Source organism: Sciurus vulgaris, assembly GCF_902686455.1.
Source record: "Sciurus vulgaris genome assembly, chromosome: 5".
Classification (NCBI taxonomy): Eukaryota; Metazoa; Chordata; class Mammalia; order Rodentia; family Sciuridae; genus Sciurus; species Sciurus vulgaris.
In genome coordinates this window covers 114,483,637-114,502,979 of record NC_136465.1, presented here as the reverse complement: position 1 = coordinate 114,502,979, position 19,343 = coordinate 114,483,637, and the positions used below count along the sequence as shown (strand labels likewise).

Sequence of the window (19,343 nt, the reverse complement as noted above, 5' to 3'; positions counted from 1 at the left end):
GACGAAGCTGTGACCCCATCCAAGAGAGTGTTGCTGTGGGCTTCTCAGAAAGTCACTCCCTCAGCCTCCTAGGAGAGCCTCCCAAAGGGGCCTCCCCCTCCCTCCCGGGACCTGAACCGGAGAGCCATTGCCCTGTGAGCAGCTGTGCTACTTAGGCCACACGAGGGCGCCAGACTCAGGGGGTGGCTGCACCACGCCTACCTGGAGGAGGAACCCACAGAACTCCATCCCACTCCCATTCCCCACCCCACCGGAAGGGTCAAATCGGCCCTGAGGCCCTCCCCAGCACTGGCCAGCCAGTTGAGCTGATAAAACCCCTTTGCTGTTTTAGTTCAGTGTGAGTGAGGCATTTTCTTGCAAACAAAAGCCTGCTGCCAACCCTGAAACGGTTCTCAAAGATGTGATCCCCAATCAGTCCCTACCCCCACTCCCCAAATCGGGGTTATGCAGATGGAAGGAAGCTCAGTTAGACCTTGCCAGAGAGGTAGACTCATAATCCAGAGTGAGTCTGAAGCGCTGTGTTGAAGCTCTGCCTAGGGTACTGCGCATGTGCTGTACAGGTGTGGGCGTGGCAGCGAAACCACAAGCAGGCACACTGTTTGAACTAAGCCACTAGTGATGGGGTCATCGAGGTGCTGTGGGAGGTTTTATGCTACCTGAGGATGCCCAGAAGTCAGGTAAAGCAATACCTCCAGAATGGTGTGGCCGCAAGGAGGCGGATGGGATGAAGACAAGATGGGAGGTGCAGCTGGAGACGTGAGGCAGGGCGGGGTGTAAGCAAGACTAAGGAGATGGTGTTATCTGTCCAGAGGAAATGACAACCAGAGAGGGGTTCGGGGAAGTGACACTGATCGCCCAGCAACACTATCCAACAGAAATTCCTGCAGCGAAGGAAACATTCCGTATTTGCAATGTCCAACATGGAAGCCACTAACTACATGTGATTTTTGAGCACATGAAATGTGACTGATAAGACTGAGGAACTAATTTTATTATTTTATTTAATTTTAATTTATTCAAATTCAAATAGCCACAGGTGTCTATCGCTACAGTGGACAGTGCAGCTATGGAAGACAGATGTGAAGGCAGAAGGTTGGAGGCAGGCAGCTAGGAGGCTGTGGAAGCAGTCCAGGTTAGGGAGAATTAGGGTCTAAAACCAGTGGCAAGAAGATGGAGAGAAGGCATAAATGCTAGTGACTGTCAATAGCCAGAGCCGGGAAGTCATAAAGATCACCTAAAAGTGAAGAGAGATTGGGCTCAATAGCACACACCTGTAATCCCAGAGACTAAGGAGGCTAAGGCAGAAGGATTGCAAATTCAAGACCAGCCTCAGCAACTTAGTGAAACCCTGTGTCAAAATAATGTAAAAAGGGCTGAAGATGTGGCTCAGTGACAAAAAGTGCCTCAGTTCAATCCCAAGTACCAAAAAATAGAAAAATATGAAAAAGTGGAGAGGGAAGTGGAGGGTCCAAGAGGACCAGGTGTCTGAGTGATGGTATGCTCCCTTCGTCCTCACTTAAGAACAGGAATCAGGACCCACCAGCTCCAAGGAGGTGACAAGTGCAATTTTGGACATGTGGGAACTAAGACGCCTCTGGAATGCCATTCTGTATGTGGTGCTGATGTTCAGGAGATAATTAAACCTGGAAACAGACTTTCTAGTCATCAGAGATCAAAAGCTGGCAGCTCATGGACCAACTTCAGGTCACAGATGGATATCTGAATTGGTTCTCACCATTTTTTTCTATTTAGGCCTATATTTTAAAATGAGTAGATTTATGTAAAAATCTGGATTTCCATCTCCTCTTGAAAAATCAGAAGATTCAACAACATTGTACCTGAATTTCCTCACAAGACAGTCATCTGGAGCTGCTTAGCTGACCCTCTTAGATAGACAGTCCATTTTCTGCTGCTGTCACAGAATACTTCACACTGAGTTTCTTCATTTGGTCGGTTTAGTTTGGTTCTGGGGATTGAACCCAGGGGTGCTCTACCACTGAGCTACATTCCCTATTCAATTTTTTAATTTGATACAGGCTCAGGCTAAGTTGCTGAGGCTGGCCTCGAACTTGTGATCCTCCTGCCTCAGCCTTCCTAATCACTGGAATTATAGACATGTGCCACCATGTCCTGACAGACTGGGTAATTTATAAAGAAAAGAAAGTACTTCTCATAGTTCTGGAGGGTGGGTAGTCCAAGAGCATGCACCAGCACCTGGTGAGGGTATATTCCTGTGGTGGGAGGGTAAACAAGCGCGCAGGACAGAGTTTTACTCCTATATCAAAGCCACGCCCCTGATAACTCACCTACACTCTCCAAAAGTGCTTTCATGAGCATGCAGCCCTATGACTTAATCGCCTCTTAAAGGTCCCGCTGCCCAATACCATCACCATGGAGATTAAATTTCAACATGAATGATGGAAGGGACATTCAAATTAGAGTAAATACCCAGCCAGCAGAGCTCACCTGTGGCCACTGTATTGGGCTGTCCCCAGGGCATATTTGGGAGTTGTGGTTGTTTCAGAAGACCCTCACAGCAACACCCAGCCCCACCGCTGCCGCCACCAGAACACGCATAGGCTCCTTTACCCGGGGACTTCACCACCCCTGTCATCTAAAGGTGTGGCCTATGTTCCCTTCCCTTGAATCTAGGTTGGCTCTGTGACTTGCTTTGACCAATACATTGCAGTAGAAGTGCCACCAAGTGACTTCTTAGGAGCCAGCACCTTGTGAAGAAGCATAGGACAGACTATGGAATGAGAGATCAAGAGGACAGAAAGATGCCCCAGTCACTTCAGCTGAGGTGCCAAACATGGGAGTAAAGTCACCCTGGCTCCTCCCGCCCCCCGTGAGACTACCCAGCACTCCTCTCTGGGCCCTTCCCAGAATCCTGAAGGCAGAACCAAAAGCAAATCAAAGGTGGTCATTGTGCACACTACCATGTTCAGGGTTGACATGTTATGAAGCCACAGAAAATTGAAGCACTCGCCGGGCACGGTAGTGGCACCTATATCTCAGTGGCTCAGGAGGCTGAGGCAGAAGGATTGCAAGTTCAAGACCAGCCTCAGCAACTAAGCAAGGAAGACCCTAAGCAACTTAATGAGACCTGGTCTAAAAATAAAAAGAGCTCAATGGTAAAGTTCCCCTGGGTTCAATCCCCAGCACCAAAATAAATAAATAAATAAAGCTTCATAACAAATCTGATCAGCTGGACACAATGGTGCCCACCCGTAATCCCAGCAACTCAGCAGGCTGAGGCAGGAGAATGGCAAGTTCAGGTTCAGCCTCAACAATTTAGCGAGACCCTGTCTCAAAATTTAAAAAAATAAAAAGGATGAGGACGAGGGATGTAGCTCAGTGCTTTCCTAGCTTGCACGAGGCCCTGGGCTCCATCCCCGGAACAAAGAAAATTGGTTCATTTTCATTATGTTCCTCAAGCTACAGAGCCAATATCACCCCCCCTGCCAAAACCACCTAGGCAGGGTTCCAACTCAGAACAAGACTGAGCAAGGTAGGCTCCGATTAGCTTAGTAAAACATTACCAGTCCCTCCGCCAGTGCAGCCAACTTCCCCACAGCCGACCAGTCAGGCCTTGGAACTCCCCAGATCGGCCCTCAGTCCCTGCACCTCGGCCAGCAGCCCAGGCCACTGACCGTCCTCTCCAGGTCAGTTCATTTTAGGTAACAAGGCTGCTGGGCGAATGGAACAGTTCCAGGAGGAATGGGCTCCCTCTCGGACGGCTCCCTCTGAGCTCTCCTGCACTGCTGGAACCACGCACAGAGTGCTGTGAACTTTGGGTAAGACAGTCGTGGCAGAAAGGAAGTTCTGGGACCACATTTGCATGCTGCATAAAATTCTTGAACATATTTGGCCATTGTTGCACATAGAAGTTTGTTTCACATAAGTTGTAGTTCAGAAATGTTCTTTAAATCTCTCTTAGGGGAAAAAAATGAATTTAAATTTAGTAATGTGACATTACAATCCTTGGAAATAAAATTAGTTTTATACTGTTGTTCTGACAAAGTAAGGCAAATGCACTATCTGACGTGACTTGGTCTGATTTTTTTTTCCTGAATATTTTGCTTCTCTTCCAAAGGGAAGGTTTAGATACAATGTTTCCCAAAGCATGTTTGTTGGAATTGGAGTCCCATGAAATGCTCCTTTTAAAAATTAAAAGCCCAAACCATGGTGCACACCTGTAATCCCAGCAATTTGGGAGGCTGAGGCAGGAGGACCTCAAGTTCAAGTGCAGCCTGGATGACTTAGCTAGAGAGACCCTGTCTCAAACTAAAACTAAAAAGGGCTGAGGGTATAGCTCAGTGGTAGAGTTCCCCTGGATTCAATCCTCATTACCACAAATTTTTTTTAAGTAAGTAAGACAGTGGAGGTGTGACTCAGTAGTAGAGTATGTCCCTAGCGTGCATGAGGCCCTGGATTTAATCCCCAGCACCAAGAAAAAAAAGAATTGTTGGTCAAATCTACTTGGAAAACAATCTCTCTCTCCCCTCTCTCTCTCTCTCTCTCTCTCTCTCTCTCTCTCTTTCCCTCCTTCCCTCTCTCCCTCTCCCTCTCTCTCTCTCTCTCTCTCTTCCCCTCTCTCTCTCTCTCAGACAAAGTCTATGTTGCCCACACTGGTCTTAAATTCCTGGGCTCAAAAATTCCCTGCCTCAGCCTCTCCATCTCTCTTTTAGATTCATGGTAATGTTGGCATAATGATGCCTCTTAAAGCTGCAATAAAAACCCTGTTTAACTTTGCTTAACACAGTAGTCCTCCAATTAGACCATGGAACCCTCTTTGAGGATAACACCCTTTAGAGTCCCCTGGGGCCAGAGAAACCTGGAACTCACTTGAAGGAACTCTGCCTTAGCCCCTGGGGGAGGGAAGGTGGGACATAATTCCTTGCTTCCTGCCAAATGGTTTTGAAATATTCATCATTTCTCTCAAATGACAAATGATGAAATATTGTTTCTACTTTTAGATCATTTCCCCTACAATTCCTGTAGCATTTGGTATGTGATAAAGACATTTTAAACAAAAAGATACATTCAAAATTGGGAAGGAGCAGGCAACAAACTGTTCCATTTACCAGCCACCTGTGCTTTTGAAGTGCTTGGTCACACTCCGGATGTTTCCATAACCTCTGGGACACCCTCCCAGGTACAAGAGCATGCTGTTCACATTTCCAGCCAATTACACAGCTGTGTCCCTCTTATCCAGCTTGCACACAGAAGAAAACGTGCTGAACTTTCTATCTTTTTTTTTGGCAAATCCATGAAGCGTGGTGTCTAAAAAATTAACAGTATTGGAAACATTTTGGAGTTATTTGATTTCCTCACAGAACTTCATTATTGCTAAATCCAAAAGATGAGCATGACAGTATCTGCAAGCCTACCAGCTGTCCTCTCCTTCAACTGTGCTGTAACATTTCTCTAAGTTTTCTGGTTATGCCAGCAGCATATCATATGATCAACTCCAATGTGCCTCTGTTAGCTTCTAGCACATTCTGGGAGGTGACACTTTTTTTTTTTTTTTTTTTTTTTTTTTTTTTGCTGGAGAGAGCTAAGAGGCTATGACACATTTACAGTTACCCCTCCTCTCCACCCTGTGATCAAAGAAGAAATTTAAGAGGTAATGCCATTGATATATAGATATATAGATATATTCTTTTTTTTTTTTTTTTTTTTTTTCCTAACTGCCCTCTATGTGCAGGGAAGAAAACAGCAAAACAGCAAAAGTCCCTCTCTAACAGAGCTGGCATTTGAGCAGATGGCTCAGACAGAAGTTTCCAGCTACTATGATGGCTCTTATCATGAAAGTCAGTACAAGAAGGAGGCAAATGCATCTTAAGCCAGGTTGTTTAGCAAGGATGGGTTTGAAATCGTGAAAATAAGAGAGTAAACATCAAATGAGGAGCAGCTTTCAGACAGGCGCAGGGTCTGGGCTGCTCTGGAGGAGAAGAGAGAGGCTCTGGTAGAGAAAGCCAGTCAGAAGCTCCCAGAGGCCAGGAGCTCCCAGAGGCCCAAGCTGAGGATCACCTGAAGCCTGGGGCAATAGATTGGCATGAAGGGAACAAAGCAGAGGGACAGTGAAGCAGAAGCCTTAGGAAACCACTGTGGCAGGAGGAAGCAAGTTGGCAAAGTCAGGTCTCTACTAGCAGCTTGGGAAACCTTACCTGATCCTTCCCTAAAATATGCCCCGGGTGTCCGTTACAGTTCAATGTGACCAGTGCGGTGGTGCACACCTGTAATCCCAGTGGCTCGGGAGGCTGAGGCAGGAGGAGCATGAGTTCAAAGCCAGCCTCAGCAACTTAGTGAGGCTCTAAGTAACTCAGCGAGACCCTGTCTCTAAATAAAATTATAAAAAGGGCTGGGGATATGGCTCGGTAGTTAAGCACCCCTGGGTTCAATCCCCGCTACCAAAAAAAAAGTTCAATGTGTATTGGCCAGTGAAGGACAGCAGCCAGGCTGGGGACAGAGTTCAAAAGGAGCTGCCCTCTCAGTGGCTGTCTGTGCACTCCTGGGCGAGAGGAGCATCCAACATGCTCGCCCGGAGAGCTCATGAGACGGTTTCCCATCTCCCCACTTTCCCCAAGCACACAGAGGAGCCTCACGCTGCCCTCATTTCTGGCTCACTCTGAAGTTTGGATAGAGAACAACTTTCAGAGACTTCCTGAGAAAATGTCCAAGCGCGGCCCATTTTCTGGCTCTCCATGAAGACCCACTTGACCTGCCAAACTCTCGTGGATGCTTCCTGCCCAGGACGGAAGCCCAAGGGTCTCCACATCCTTGGGGCTCCTGCCCTCATGGTCCCTGTTCTCATACTGGCCCAGCTCCCCGGCCTCCTGCTGCTCCTTCACCACCAGGCCACCAGGACCCCCCGTCTCAGCACCTGCCTGCTACCTGGCCTGCTTTTCCCCAGTGCTGTCTACAGCTCACCTCCATGCTGGTCTTTGCCCCTGTCACCTTGTCAGTGACACCTTCCCCAGCGACCCCACTTGGAGGTCCAGCCTTTCCCTGACACTCTCCATGTGCCCTCCCAGTTTCGCCTTCTCCGTGGCACTCATTCCCGTCTGCCACGGGTGGAACTGGGCCCCTTCTCCCAAAAGACATGTTGAAGTTCCAACCCCCAGTACTTCAGAATATGATCTGATTTGAAATAGGGTTTGTTTGGTACCAGAGATTGAACCCAGGGGAGCTTAACCACTGAGCCACTTCCCCAACACTTTTTTATATTTTATTAAGAAACAAGATCTCGTTGAGCTGCTTAGGGCTTCACTAAGTTGCTGAGGCTGGCTTTGAACTCATGCTCCTCCTGCCTCAGATCCTGCCCAAGCCTCTGACATTATAGGCATGCACCACTCCATGCTTTCTAAACAGTGGCAGGCTGAACATGTGACAAATAAATCATGGCTTCACATCCAGAGGAGACTCAGTACCTGGTTGCCAGTCTCCACTACCTGCCCACTCCTAATTACCCTTGATGAAGGATGGGGACCCCTCCAGCAATATACTGACTGTCTTGGTCCATTTTCCATTACTACAAATGAATACCACAGACTGAGTAATTTATAAGGAATAAAGGTTTATTTGGCTTTTGGTTTTGAAGGCTGGGAAGTTCAAGATCAAGCAGCCACATCTGGGGAGGTCCTTCTTGCTGTGGGGGACTCTGCAGAGTCCCAAGGCAGCACAGGGCTTTTACATGGTGAGACAGAGATAGCATCCTAGCTGAAGTCTCTCCTCTTTTTCTTACAAAGCCACAGTCTCATCGGGTTAGGGCCTCGTCATTATGGCCTCCTTTAGCCTTAATTACTTTCTGGAGGCTCCCACCTCCAAATATCACAGTTGGTTGTTTCCACCATATTAATACCTCATATTAGAGATTAAATTTCAACTCCAGTTCTGGCGGGAATATTCACACCTAGTACTGCCCTTCAGTGTACTCAACCCCACTGCTTCCAATCTGGCGTAACCTGGAACTGGTCCACCCAAGCTGGCTCTGGAACCAGACCCAGGACTCAGCTATCTTCTTTTTTTAACATCTTTTTAAAAAATTGGTTTTCTGTTGTAGACGGACACAATGCCTTTATTTTATTGATTTATTTTTATGTAGTGCTGAGGATCGAACCCACTGCCTCACACGTGCTAGGCAAGCACTCTACCACTGAGCTACAGCCACAGCCTGGATCCCGCTGTCTTGACATCTCCCAGAGAAGCTGGAAGAAGATATAATACAAGAAAAACAAACAGGAGTCAAGGAAAGAAGATAAAGTCTGTGCCCAGGAGCAACATCTTTCTCCCACAGGTCTGAGGGCAGAAGATGAACCAGGTAGAGAATAGGAAGAGGATGAGACACAGAATTGAAGTGAGGTCACAGCTCAGTGGTTCAGGATAGGAGATGGGAAGATGTCAGGGAGCCTCGGCCTCATCTTATAGGGCGAGGGTTGATGAGCAAGGGTGGACAACCCAAATACAAGGGGCGGGCAGGCCAGGGACACCTTGCCCTCCCCCGCCTACATTGTTCTCTCTGTGAACTCAACTATTCACTCATTCAGCACATATTTATTGAGCACCTATTATGCATCAGGCACTTCCAGTAAACCAATAAACCAACACAGTTATAGGCCCTGTTCTCACAGGGCTTATATAACTTCAGAGAATGGACACTGTGTGGAACTGAATACTTGATGTGTAACTAAGGGAGACTCAAGGGCAATCCTGGATTCCATGGGAATGTCTTATAGGGACCCCAGTTGTCTGGAAGGGTATGAAGAAAGACTTCCCTGAATTAGTGGACCTCTCAGACCCAAAAGAGGACAAGGGGTCAGTCAAACAATAGGCAGTAGGAGGAGAAACGGTTTCTTTTCTTTTCTTTTTTTTTTTTTTTTTCCTTTTTTTGATACTGGGAATTGAACCCAGGATTGCTTTACCACTGAGCCACATCCTCAGTCCTTTTTATTTCTTTCATTTTAAGACAGGATCTCATTAAGTTGCTTAGGGTCTCACTAATTTTCTGAGGCTGTTCTTGAACTTGTGAACCTCCTGCCTCAGCCTCCGGAGTTGCTGGGATTACAGGTGTGCACCACCATGCCTGGTAGGAATAGCATTTTTGAAGTCCCAGAGGACGTAAGACGTTAGAGGATTGGTTGGCAGGGGAAGAAGCAAGAGATGCAAGAAAGAGCAGGAACCCAGAAGGGCTATGCTTAGGAACCACAGGAAGATTTTTAGACTCTTCTGAGCAATCGGAAGCAGCATTGGGGTGGGGGAACAGGGCTAAATGGAAAAGTGGGATGACAAGGTATTCCCTTTTTAAAGACCACCATGATGTCAGTATGGAATGAAGGGGCCCGGAAGAACCAAAGGAGGGATGCGGGTGAAGTGAAAGTTGAGCCTGGTAGGCAGGAGATGGAGCAAAGCTTTCTCTGAGGTAGAATGGTCCATAATTGGTGATGGTCTGGCTGTGGAAGGGAAGACAAGCGGGGACAGTCACTAGGGAAGAAGCTGTACCAGTCATTAGGAACAAAGAACATGCAAGGAATATGGTTCCAGAGGGCAGGATATGCTCTTGGAACCAAAGCCGTGTGTCACCATCACTGTGAGCCCTACTCTGGCTGACCTTCCTGCCCACCACATCCCATACTCTCCCTCTGCCTCCACCTCCATAAGCTGGATCAAACTAGACTCTGTTCTGTCCCTCGGACCTGCCAAATTCCTTCCTATCACGGGCCTTTTCACACGCTGTCCCTCTGGCAGGAACACCATGCCCCAGCTCTTCCTCGTGGGTCAGGTCTTGACTCAAACGCCACCTCTCCAGAGAGGCTTTCCCTGACACTTTCACTAATCGCCCCCTAGATTCAAAGCATAAGTAGTTACCTCACAAGTCTTTGATAAACAAAGGGTCCTTTGGGTCTGAGATGTCCCTTCCTCAGGGAAGCCTTTCCTGACACCCCTCCAGACTGGAATCCCTGTCAGGCATTGCCATGGCAGGTCCATGGAATGTCCCGACACCTGAACACAGGGCTTTGTGGGGCAGGAACCTCTCTTCAGTGACCAGACAACAGCTGCCCAGAATAGCTGCTCCATGGGGCTCTGCAGAATGGATATCCCCAGCTGGGCTACTGACTTGGGAACTGTGGACACAGCATGGGTCATTCCAGTACCAGGGAAGGTGTGAGCTAGAAGGAGCCCGGAGGAACTGGCAGGAAGTGCAGGAAGGGAGGAGGAGAGGCTGACCCAAAAAAGGGAAGATAAGCAGAAGGGAAACCAAGACTCCTTAAGGCAGAGCAAGCAGCTGAGGGAGGCTGGGATAGACCCAGCAGGTGACCAGAGGGGTCACCTGCCCAAGCCAAAAGAGCATGTCACCAAAGCATCTGAGTCTAAGTCCATATTACTACCATCCTTCCTTCCTGACAATGAGGAGAATTTAGATTAGGTGCTAAGGGGCAGACCCAGCATTGGGGCCCAGTGTTGTCTTGGAGCCCAGTGTCCCAGCCATGTTGGTTCACATAACCAGGGGGAGGACCACGAAGGGACAGGAGTAAACGACAGCAAAAGTGGTCAGGAGAGGCTAAAACAGAACAGAGAAAGGGATTTTGGAGCATTGGCCCCTCATTTGGTGATTGGGAGGAAAAGGGTGGAAGCCAGGCTGGGGAGGACTGAGGGACAAGTCAGAGGCCAAAAAATAGAGGTGACAAGCAGGGCGAAGCCACTGAGGAGTTTGGCTGTAGGAGAGTAATTGGAGGAGATAGTGGAGGCAAAGAGGGCTATTTTAAGGTGGAAGAAACCCAGCACGTCTGAAGGCTAGTGCCAGCGGAGGAGCACTGAGGAGCAGAAGCCAGCGCACAGGCGGGCCTGGGAGGCTGCAGAGGCAGGGTGCTGCCCTCGGCTGGCGCCTTGTTCCTGAGAGAATGGAAGGGGAGCAGAGTTCGTGGAGGCAGGCAGCTCAGCCGCTGAGAGACGACTGAAGGCAGTGTGCTAAGAGAGAGTGGCTGGAGCATGGCCAGGCCACATGAGGACCCAGGGAGCCTGGTCACCTTTCTCACTGCCACCCGTCCGTCCAGGTGTGATGTTCTTCCAGAGGTACCCAGCAGTCAGATGCAAGGTCAAAGAACAGTGTTGCCGTCATCCAGGGCTGAGGTTTGACCCAGAAGGTTTTATGCAAGGATCGAAGTTAGGACATGGATATGACAGTGACCATGGAATCTAAAGTGGAAGGGGTAAGAAGGGTCTGAGGGACAGGAAGGAAGCAAAGTCCAGGCACTCTAGTGAAAATGCCACATGCATAGGTTGAAAGAACTGGAGTGACCACAAGACACCTGTAATCCCAGCGACTCAGAAGGCTGAGGCAAGAGGATCGCAAGTTCAAAGCCAGCCTCAGCAACTTAGCAAAGTCCTAAGCAACTTGGCAAGACCCTGACTCAAAAATAAAAAGGGCTGGAGATGTGGCTCAGTGGTTATGTGCCCCTGGGTTCAGTCCCTGGTACAAAAAAAAAAAAAAGTGACCTTAGAGGTAGAGAGGTCTGAGTGGGGACACAGATGCAAAGAGGAGCTGGGCATGAGGTGTGTGGCTGAGGCCTCGGCCATCCTGCAGGACTCATGAACAGCAGCTGCAAGGGCAGCCCAGCCGTGGAGTGGGATGAAGTGCCTGTTTCCATGTCTGGAAAAGGGTTTCGCTGTCGATGTTAGACGTGCGTCTTAGTTGCCTAGGTGAAGCGTGTGCACTGTAGAGCACTCACACAGTATTTAAAAATAAGTCTACCCCTCTGCCCACAACAGGCTCTCCAGCCCAGGGAGCCTTGTTCCCACCTTCTTCTGCGTGAGGTCTCCATTTGCCCAGGCTAAGGGGCAGTGGCAGGGCAGCCCCAGTGGGCTGGAGCCTTCTCCACCGCCTTTCTCCACAGCCCCCAGATATAGCTCCTTTCCAGCACCTCAGAACTGCTAGGAACACAAAACGTTCCTGGCCAGCAGCTCAGTTTTTGAAAACCTCTCTTCCCTGACTCCCAAGGGAGCCCCTCCCCAGCTTCCCAGCTGTCTGGCACTCCTCCTCCCTCTCCCTGCAGCTCTTCTCTGCCCGCCCTTCACTGAAGTGAAGGTCTGCCAGGGCCGCACCTCCAGGCTCCTGCCCTCTCTTCAGCGGATCAGCCCGAGACTTTCATCTCTAGCAACACCACGGCCTAGAACTCTCTCTTTGCTGAGCTCCAGCCCTGATTGCCTCAAACTCAACACACCTGTAACTCCTAGACTGCCCCAGCTACGGATTCACCTGCAGCAGCCTTGGGTTGGCTTATGGCCACCAGCATCTGTTCATCCTGGGACTTCTCTTTCTTTCTCTCCTCTCTTCTTCTCTGGAGATGATCGGGTTCGGGGGAAACAAAGTCACATGATAATTACAGTGCAGAAAGTCTTTTATCAGTGGACAAGTACATTACCTGTTGGACACTCAAAAGTGATACTGTTGCTTCCATTTCTTCATGGATGAAAAGACTGGGGGTCGGTAAAGTTTGCACACAGTTTGAACTCAGTGCACACACTACAAAATCCAGTCTCATCTCACAGTACTAAGCAAGACCTCAATGGTCACTACTAGTTGAATGAGGCAGTGCTTTGCCCACATTGACCACAAGGGGGCAGCCAAGTGCGGGCGTCAGGGTCACTTTCAGCCCCACCTCACATTCACCCTCAGGAGGACTGGGATCTGAGGGTGGAAAGGGACCCGTCATTACTAGAAGAGACCAGGGGAAAGGGGCCACAAGTTCATTATCTGCTACAAAAGAGTCAAACAAGGAGAGTGCAGGAACAGACCACAAATTTCAAAAATCAAGGACTAAAAACAAACTGTATACCTGAAACTTGAATGATCAGCATATTTAATAACAAGCCACATAAAGTGATGGGGCATTGCTAGATTGCTGGGGTGCCCTATGTCTCCAAATGGGTGACAGTGACCCCCAGAAGGGACAGGTCTATCAGACCATGCTCTTCTGCATCCGCAGGACAGAGGCTATGCATATGTCGGCAGAGACCTGGGAAGCAGAGGGCACAGCCACTGTCTCCTGCACCAAGCTCCCAGGGTATGTGGCCGCTTCAGTGCTCAGACCATGTAGCAGTCACCAAGCAGACTCATTCGCTCCTGGCAGCTCAGATCTCCTAGTCCCGCACCCAGCAATACTTTAGGATCCTGGGTGGATATCAGGATGAGGAATCCTCACAGTCCAGGTGTCTCCCACGCTATCATCTGCGATGCAAATGGGTTGAAGGTGGCAGGGGTTCCCCGGTGTGGCAGCTGGAAGGACAGTTCTCAGAAGACCATGCAAGGTTCAGGAATCTGTAAGAGATGGCCACCCCCATCTTGCTGGAGGGAAGTTCACTGTGTGGAGTCTGAGGAGAGGATCAGATAACCTCCTGGCAGCCTGATAGCTCAGGATGAACTCAGGGGCTGGAGGGAAGTCAGGGAAGAGCTCAGCCTAGCTGGGTGTAGTAGCCCATACCTGTAATCCCAGCAACTCGGAGGACTGAGGTAGGAAGTTGAAGGTCAGCCTTGGCAACGTAGCAAGAACTTGTCTCAAATTTTTTGAAAGAACTTTAAAAGGGCTGGGGATTTAACTCAGTGGTAGAGGGCCCTTGGGTTCAATCTCCATTACAGGGAAAAAAAAATGTTTCATCCCATCAGTCACCCAGTCCTTGTCCCATGGACAGAGTGCAGGCTACTGGAGCTTGCTGGAAGTTCAGACACGCTGCTTCTCTCAGGGCCCTCAGAACTACCACCAGCCCCCACCTCTCAGTCCCAGCTGGAGCCTGAGATAGGGTGACAGCAGCACCTACTTTACCATTTTCCAAATTCTTTCCTCCCCACTCAGCCTGACCAGGGCCAGATTTCCATAGCAAACATCTCAATATCTTCCCCCAGGAACATTGAGGTCCCCAGCACACCCCACACTGTCTCCAGACACCGACTCCAAACACTGAGTAGCGACGTCAAAGTCAGGAAGTGGGATGACTTACCCTTACCTACCCCCTCCACCTACCCCTGCCCTGAGCAGGGTATGAGCAAACACTGTGATACTAGGGCACAGCCCTTCCCCACCAAATCACTCTGTACTCCTAACACCATATGCACTTGAACCCAAAGGCTGACCCGGAGGTCATTACCCTTCAGCTCTGATCCCTCTGCTCTTACAGCCTGAATTTTTTCCATCAGCGTTTATTCCTACTAACCCTCTGCACCTTCCCCATTCCTCAGGTTCAGGCCAGGAAAGCTGGGTCCAGCTGGCAGGGCAATTGCTGCCTGGCATCCAGAAGACTGTTCTAGCAGCAAGAAGGATCTGATAAGGCCACTGGGGGACAAGAGAGGGCAGTGACACAGAGGCTTAAGGTTCAAGTCCTTGACTCAAGCTATATGTCAAAATGTGGGCATGTGAAGGTTTGCTTTGGGGGGAGAGAAGCCATATTTGACATCAGCCTCTCAGACAGTGACGGGAAAGCAGAGGCAGGGGATGCCTCAAGCCAGAGGGCCAGGAGAACCTGGGTACGGTGAAGTTCTCCCCTATCCCCCAGGATGGAGCAAAGTGAGTTGGGGAATGTCCCTTGGGCCCAGTCTGTTGCCCTGGTGCCAGGGGCAGTCACACACATGCCCTTGCTGCCCTGGGCAGCTCTCTGTCCAAGGGGTGGGGGCGGGTTCTTGAGGTGAGAAGCCTGCAGCTCAGCAACGCCAATGTGGCACAGCTGCCCAGGATTAGCGCCAAATCCTGAGCTGCTCTGCTGGGATGGCACATCGTCGTCAGCTTCACAGCTGCTTAGCTGCACCTGCCACACCTTCCACTGACCCTCACCGGCCGTCCTCTTAGGCACCCAATAGGACTCCTTCCTCTGAGGGAAACTAGGACCCTGCCCCTGTCCTGGGCAAACTGGGGAGGCTCCAGAGTGAGAGGGGCAAGGGAGGTCAGTCACCCTGACAAACACTGCCACCCCACCAGGAGCTCCTGCTTACACAGTTGAGCAGAGGGGACAGATGGAGAAGGCTCTCCCCACCCAGCCCTGAGCAGGCCTTGGCCTCAAGTTACCTTGTCCTTGGGCCACCCAGGCCCTTCCTTCCAGATGGTTCCTGTCCTTGGAGAGACAGAGGCAGGAGACCCAGACAGCACCCACAGCTGGGAGTCTTCAGCCCCACTTCCTGGAGCATGGTGCTCCTGAGGCCCCCCAGCTGCTGGGAACCTTGCCATCCACACACCCTCAACACACCACACGAAGCTCTGTGCTCTGAGCTACATCTGTTTCCCAAACCTAAGCAAGGGAAGAGGGCCCTGCACACCTCCCCAAACCCCAGGGCTGCCCAGACCACACTCCCCTCCAAAGAGGCCTCAAGTGGGAGGCCAAGTGAGGAATCGTACTTAAACCCCCTTCCAGGGAAAAGGATTCCAAGAGAGGAGGGGGGCCCACTGAAGCACTTGGCTGGGCTACTTGCCCTCCTGGCCTGACTCTCCTGGGCCTCCTGTGCAAAAGCAGTACTGGCTCTCTGGCTTGGGCCTCAGTACCTGGTGGTTCTGGGGTGATGTGAAACACAGAGAGGCTGTCTCAGGGTAGAAGGGCACCAAAGCACACTGTGGACCCTACAGACTACCTCCTTTTTGATCCACCTGCCTCCCTTTCCCACAGTTACACAGTGGTCATCTGTTCCTAGGGGAGGGGGACATTTAGGGGATTCAATGCTGCAAGAGAGACAATCGGGAGGTGGGAGAGACACACAGCTGGTAGACCAAGCCTGGGATCAGACATGCTGAAGACCTGATTCTCCAAAGATTGGTGCCTGGTTGCACCCAGAGGCACCCAGCAATAAGGGTACCGCAATGCCCCCGACACCCAACCCTCTCACCTGTGCATGGCACAAGAGTGTCGGGGAAGGGCCCCCAGCTCAGCAGCAGTGGTGGGCATGCTCTGTGGCTCTGGAAGCGCAGAAGGGACTGGGATCCTCTGGCACTGCCCAACACCTAGGATACATCATCGCCTGTGCTGCCACCAGTCTCAGCTTCGCGGGAAGCTTGCCGCTCACGGGCCAGCAGCGCTATCAGGCCCTGGGCTCGGAGCAGCAGGTCGCCACCCAGGAACAGGACCCCACACAGCACAAGCAGCGACAGCACGCCCAGCACCACGGCCTGCACTGCGCGTGGCCCCTCGGAGGGCTCCAACAGCGGCCCAGACTGGTTACAGCAGCTCAGCCAGGCGGCCCGGGCCGCTGGACCCGCCAGGGAGCTGTTCATGCTCCGACACCAGCTGCCCAGATATGCATGGGACAGACAGATGTGCTGGAGCCTCAGCTGGCAGGCAGGCAGGCAGGAGATTGCATAGGGGCGGGATGAGGGGCGGGTCCCAGAGGCCCTACACCCCCACTCCTTGCGCAGACTTGGGGCCTTTCCTAGACAGAGGGCTGTTCCAGGGTAGACTATGGTCCCTTCTCAGACAAGGGGACTCCCAACATATTTCTCCTTCTCACCAAGGCCCACACACCCACCTGTATGCATTCATGCAGTCAAGCCCAGGAGCCCTATCCCCAAGGTTCTCCTCCCTCGGCAAAGGCCAAGACTCCCTCAGAGGACTGAAGACTCAGGCCTGTCCCAAGTGCTGGCTGGGGTGCTGCCCATTCTGGGGAGGACACAGGACAAATAAGGGCTTTCTGTCCTTGACCAAAGTTCAACACTGCTGGGACACCAGGCAATGGGCATTCTTTAAGATCTGAGTTTCCCCCAGAAGCAGACAAGCAGACCAATGCCTTTTTCAAAGTCCAGGCAAGGAGATGGAGGCCATGCAGAGCAGGATACCAAGATTTCAAGGCCTAGCCCCACTCCTTTTCTCCCACCCCAAACACCAAGGAGTGACATATTTACCAATAGGAGAGTATAGATTTGGGCCATCCGGGCTCAATAGTCTTGTGTCTCAAAACAATCACTAAGCCAAAAGGGATGGGTACATTATTATCCTATCCACCAAGGGCAGCGCACTGCTGTTGGGGGGGGGGGGGGGGGAGCACGAGGTTGAGGTGTGCGACGGGGGAGGTCCAAAAGCCAGCCAGGGTAGGAGGAGCAATCATCTGAATACAGAAAAGTAGAAAGTGACCAGTCATGGTGGTGCATGCCTATAATCCCAGTGGTTCAGGAAGCTGAGGCAGGAGGATCATGAGTTCAAAGCCAGTCTCAGCAAATTAGCAAGGCCCTATCTCTAAATAAAATATAAGAGGGGCTGGAGATGTGGCTCAGTGGTAAAGTACCCCTGGGTTCAATCCCTTGTACCAATAAAAAAGGTAGAAAGTAGGAAAGCTAGAATAGGAGCCAAACCCTCCTGCCCAGGCCTTTTGGAAGACCCTGCAGCAACTTTGAACCTTCTTTATAAAAATAAAGTCACCTAAACAGACTTTGAGGGCTGAGGTTGTAGCTCAGTGGCACAGCGCTTGCCTAGCATGTGTGAGGCACTAGGTTCGATCCTTAGCACCACATTAAAAAAAAAAAGGTGGGCTGGGGTCGTGGCTCAGTGGTAGAGCACTTGCCTGGTATGTGTGAGGCACTGGGTTTGATTCTCAGCACTGCATACACATAAATGAATAAAATAAAGGCCCATCAACATCTAAAAAAAAAAATTTTTTTAAAGGCATTCTATCCATATTACTACAAAAAAATTTTTAAAAATAAAAAAAATTAAAAAAAAAAAAAGAGAGAGAGAGACTTTGAGCTTGGGGGCCCACAAGCCTGAAGTGGCCTTAACTGTGAGGAAGTGTGGGGGAGCCCTGCCCCAAACCATCCCTCTGAGAGTGGTCAATGTTTACAAGCCCAGAGCCCCCAGCCCAGGTACTCAGATCATCGCTGTCCTTTTCTGATCCCAGTCTTCCTAGGCCCTAGCTGACCCCTGCTTCTAGGGTTTAGGGGGAGAAGAGATCATTCTGTGTTCCCTGGTCTGCCTTGTACCTACCATGTCCCCTGCCTTATCTCTACCTTGTGTGTGACTTCCTTTTCTTCTTCCTGCCCCTGTAAATATTCCTCCCAATAATTTGGTGTGTAATCTCCCCAAAACAAACAAACAAATAAATAAATAAATAAATAATTAGCACATGCCTAATATAGGCAGGCCCTGGATTCCATTCCCAGAACAGCAAAAAAAAAAAAAAAAAAAAAAGGAAAATAAAATAAACAATGTCACTGCTGGTATCAGCCAACATCTCAGAGGAAAAACAGGAACCACTACCACCATCCTGCACTGCAGGAGGGCAAGTGGAGGTCACATGCCATCAGATATTTGCTGGGGAAGAGGTCTTTCTCATCTCCAAACCCTCTCCTCAGTCCTCCAACTCTGGTGCCCAGAAATTGAGAGTAGGACATTATAAAACTCAGTCAGGAAAGAGCACATGGCCAAGGGTGGTGTGGTCTGGGAAAAACAAACATTCCCTGACCCTCCTGGCTATGCAATGCTCCAGAGCCATGTGCAAGACACCCCCACCCACAGTTTTCCTCCCTTAGCACCTCTCTCTATAAACATCTCACTTTGTAAGGTTAGAACTGCCCCAGATGTGGCCAAAAAGCATTGTCAAACACAGATCAAATCAAAAGCATTGAACGCAATGGAGATTTTTAATATGCTTGGGTAAAAATGAGTGTGAATTACCAAAGCAATGCCCTAACAATCAGAGGGCAGCCCAACTTGGAAGTGATATTACCAGTTGTCAGTCTCTCCCCAGACACCCCATATCAAGTGACCTTTCCAGCTTAGATGGGGACCTGTATATGTTCTATGAAGACAGAGAAGATACTCTTCGGGGCCACCATGAAACAAATCCAGACAACATAAAGCCTAAGGATGTCATAGCTCCCTTAGGAAGGGAAGAGAAGCTGGGGGTGGTGGCGCATGCCTATAATCATGGTGACTCAGGAGGCTGGGGCAAGAGGATCACAAATTCAAAGCTAATGTCAGCAACTCAGCAACACCCTATCTCAAAATAAAAAATAAAAAGGGCTAGGAATATGGCTCAGTGGTTAAGCATCCCTGGGTTCAATCCCCAGTACCCCAACAAAAAAAAAAAAGAATGGAAGAAAGTAAGTTCAGTTCATCCAAGAGTGAGAGACCCTCACCCTATACCCGTCATTCATGGGACTAGTCATGGTCACTCATCTGGGCAGGTAAGAGCTGCTTGTGTCAATATTCAACAAAGAACAAAAATCTGTCTGCTTCAATATTCTTTAACCCAATCTATCCCTTCCCTCATCTTGCAATAATGCCCACAACACACACCTGTGTCCTCACAGAAAGGCCAAAAAGTATTAATGCTTCACAGCAGAACACAAGTCAGGGAGTGATGACTGAACCCAGAC

At 50.0% G+C, this 19,343-nt stretch overlaps 1 protein-coding gene across 5 annotated transcripts in view; it reads right to left on the bottom strand.

Moving 5' to 3' along the window:
* The window catches only part of SMIM41 (small integral membrane protein 41), a 52,955-nt gene extending 36,642 nt beyond the window's left edge, over window positions 1-16,313 (bottom strand). Inside the window, exons 1-3 of one of the 5 annotated variants that reach the window (XM_079141017.1) lie at window positions 15,866-16,313; window positions 15,384-15,536; window positions 12,845-13,321 (exon numbers count right to left, since the gene is read on the bottom strand). In XM_079141017.1, the coding sequence (XP_078997143.1) occupies window positions 15,981-16,250 (270 nt within the window). In that variant the 5' untranslated portion in view covers window positions 16,251-16,313 and the 3' untranslated portion in view covers window positions 12,845-13,321; window positions 15,384-15,536; window positions 15,866-15,980. The other 4 variants (XM_079141018.1, XM_079141016.1, XM_079141019.1 and 1 more) reach the window with 4 other exon arrangements.
* Between the last annotated feature and the right edge of the window lie 3,030 nt (window positions 16,314-19,343).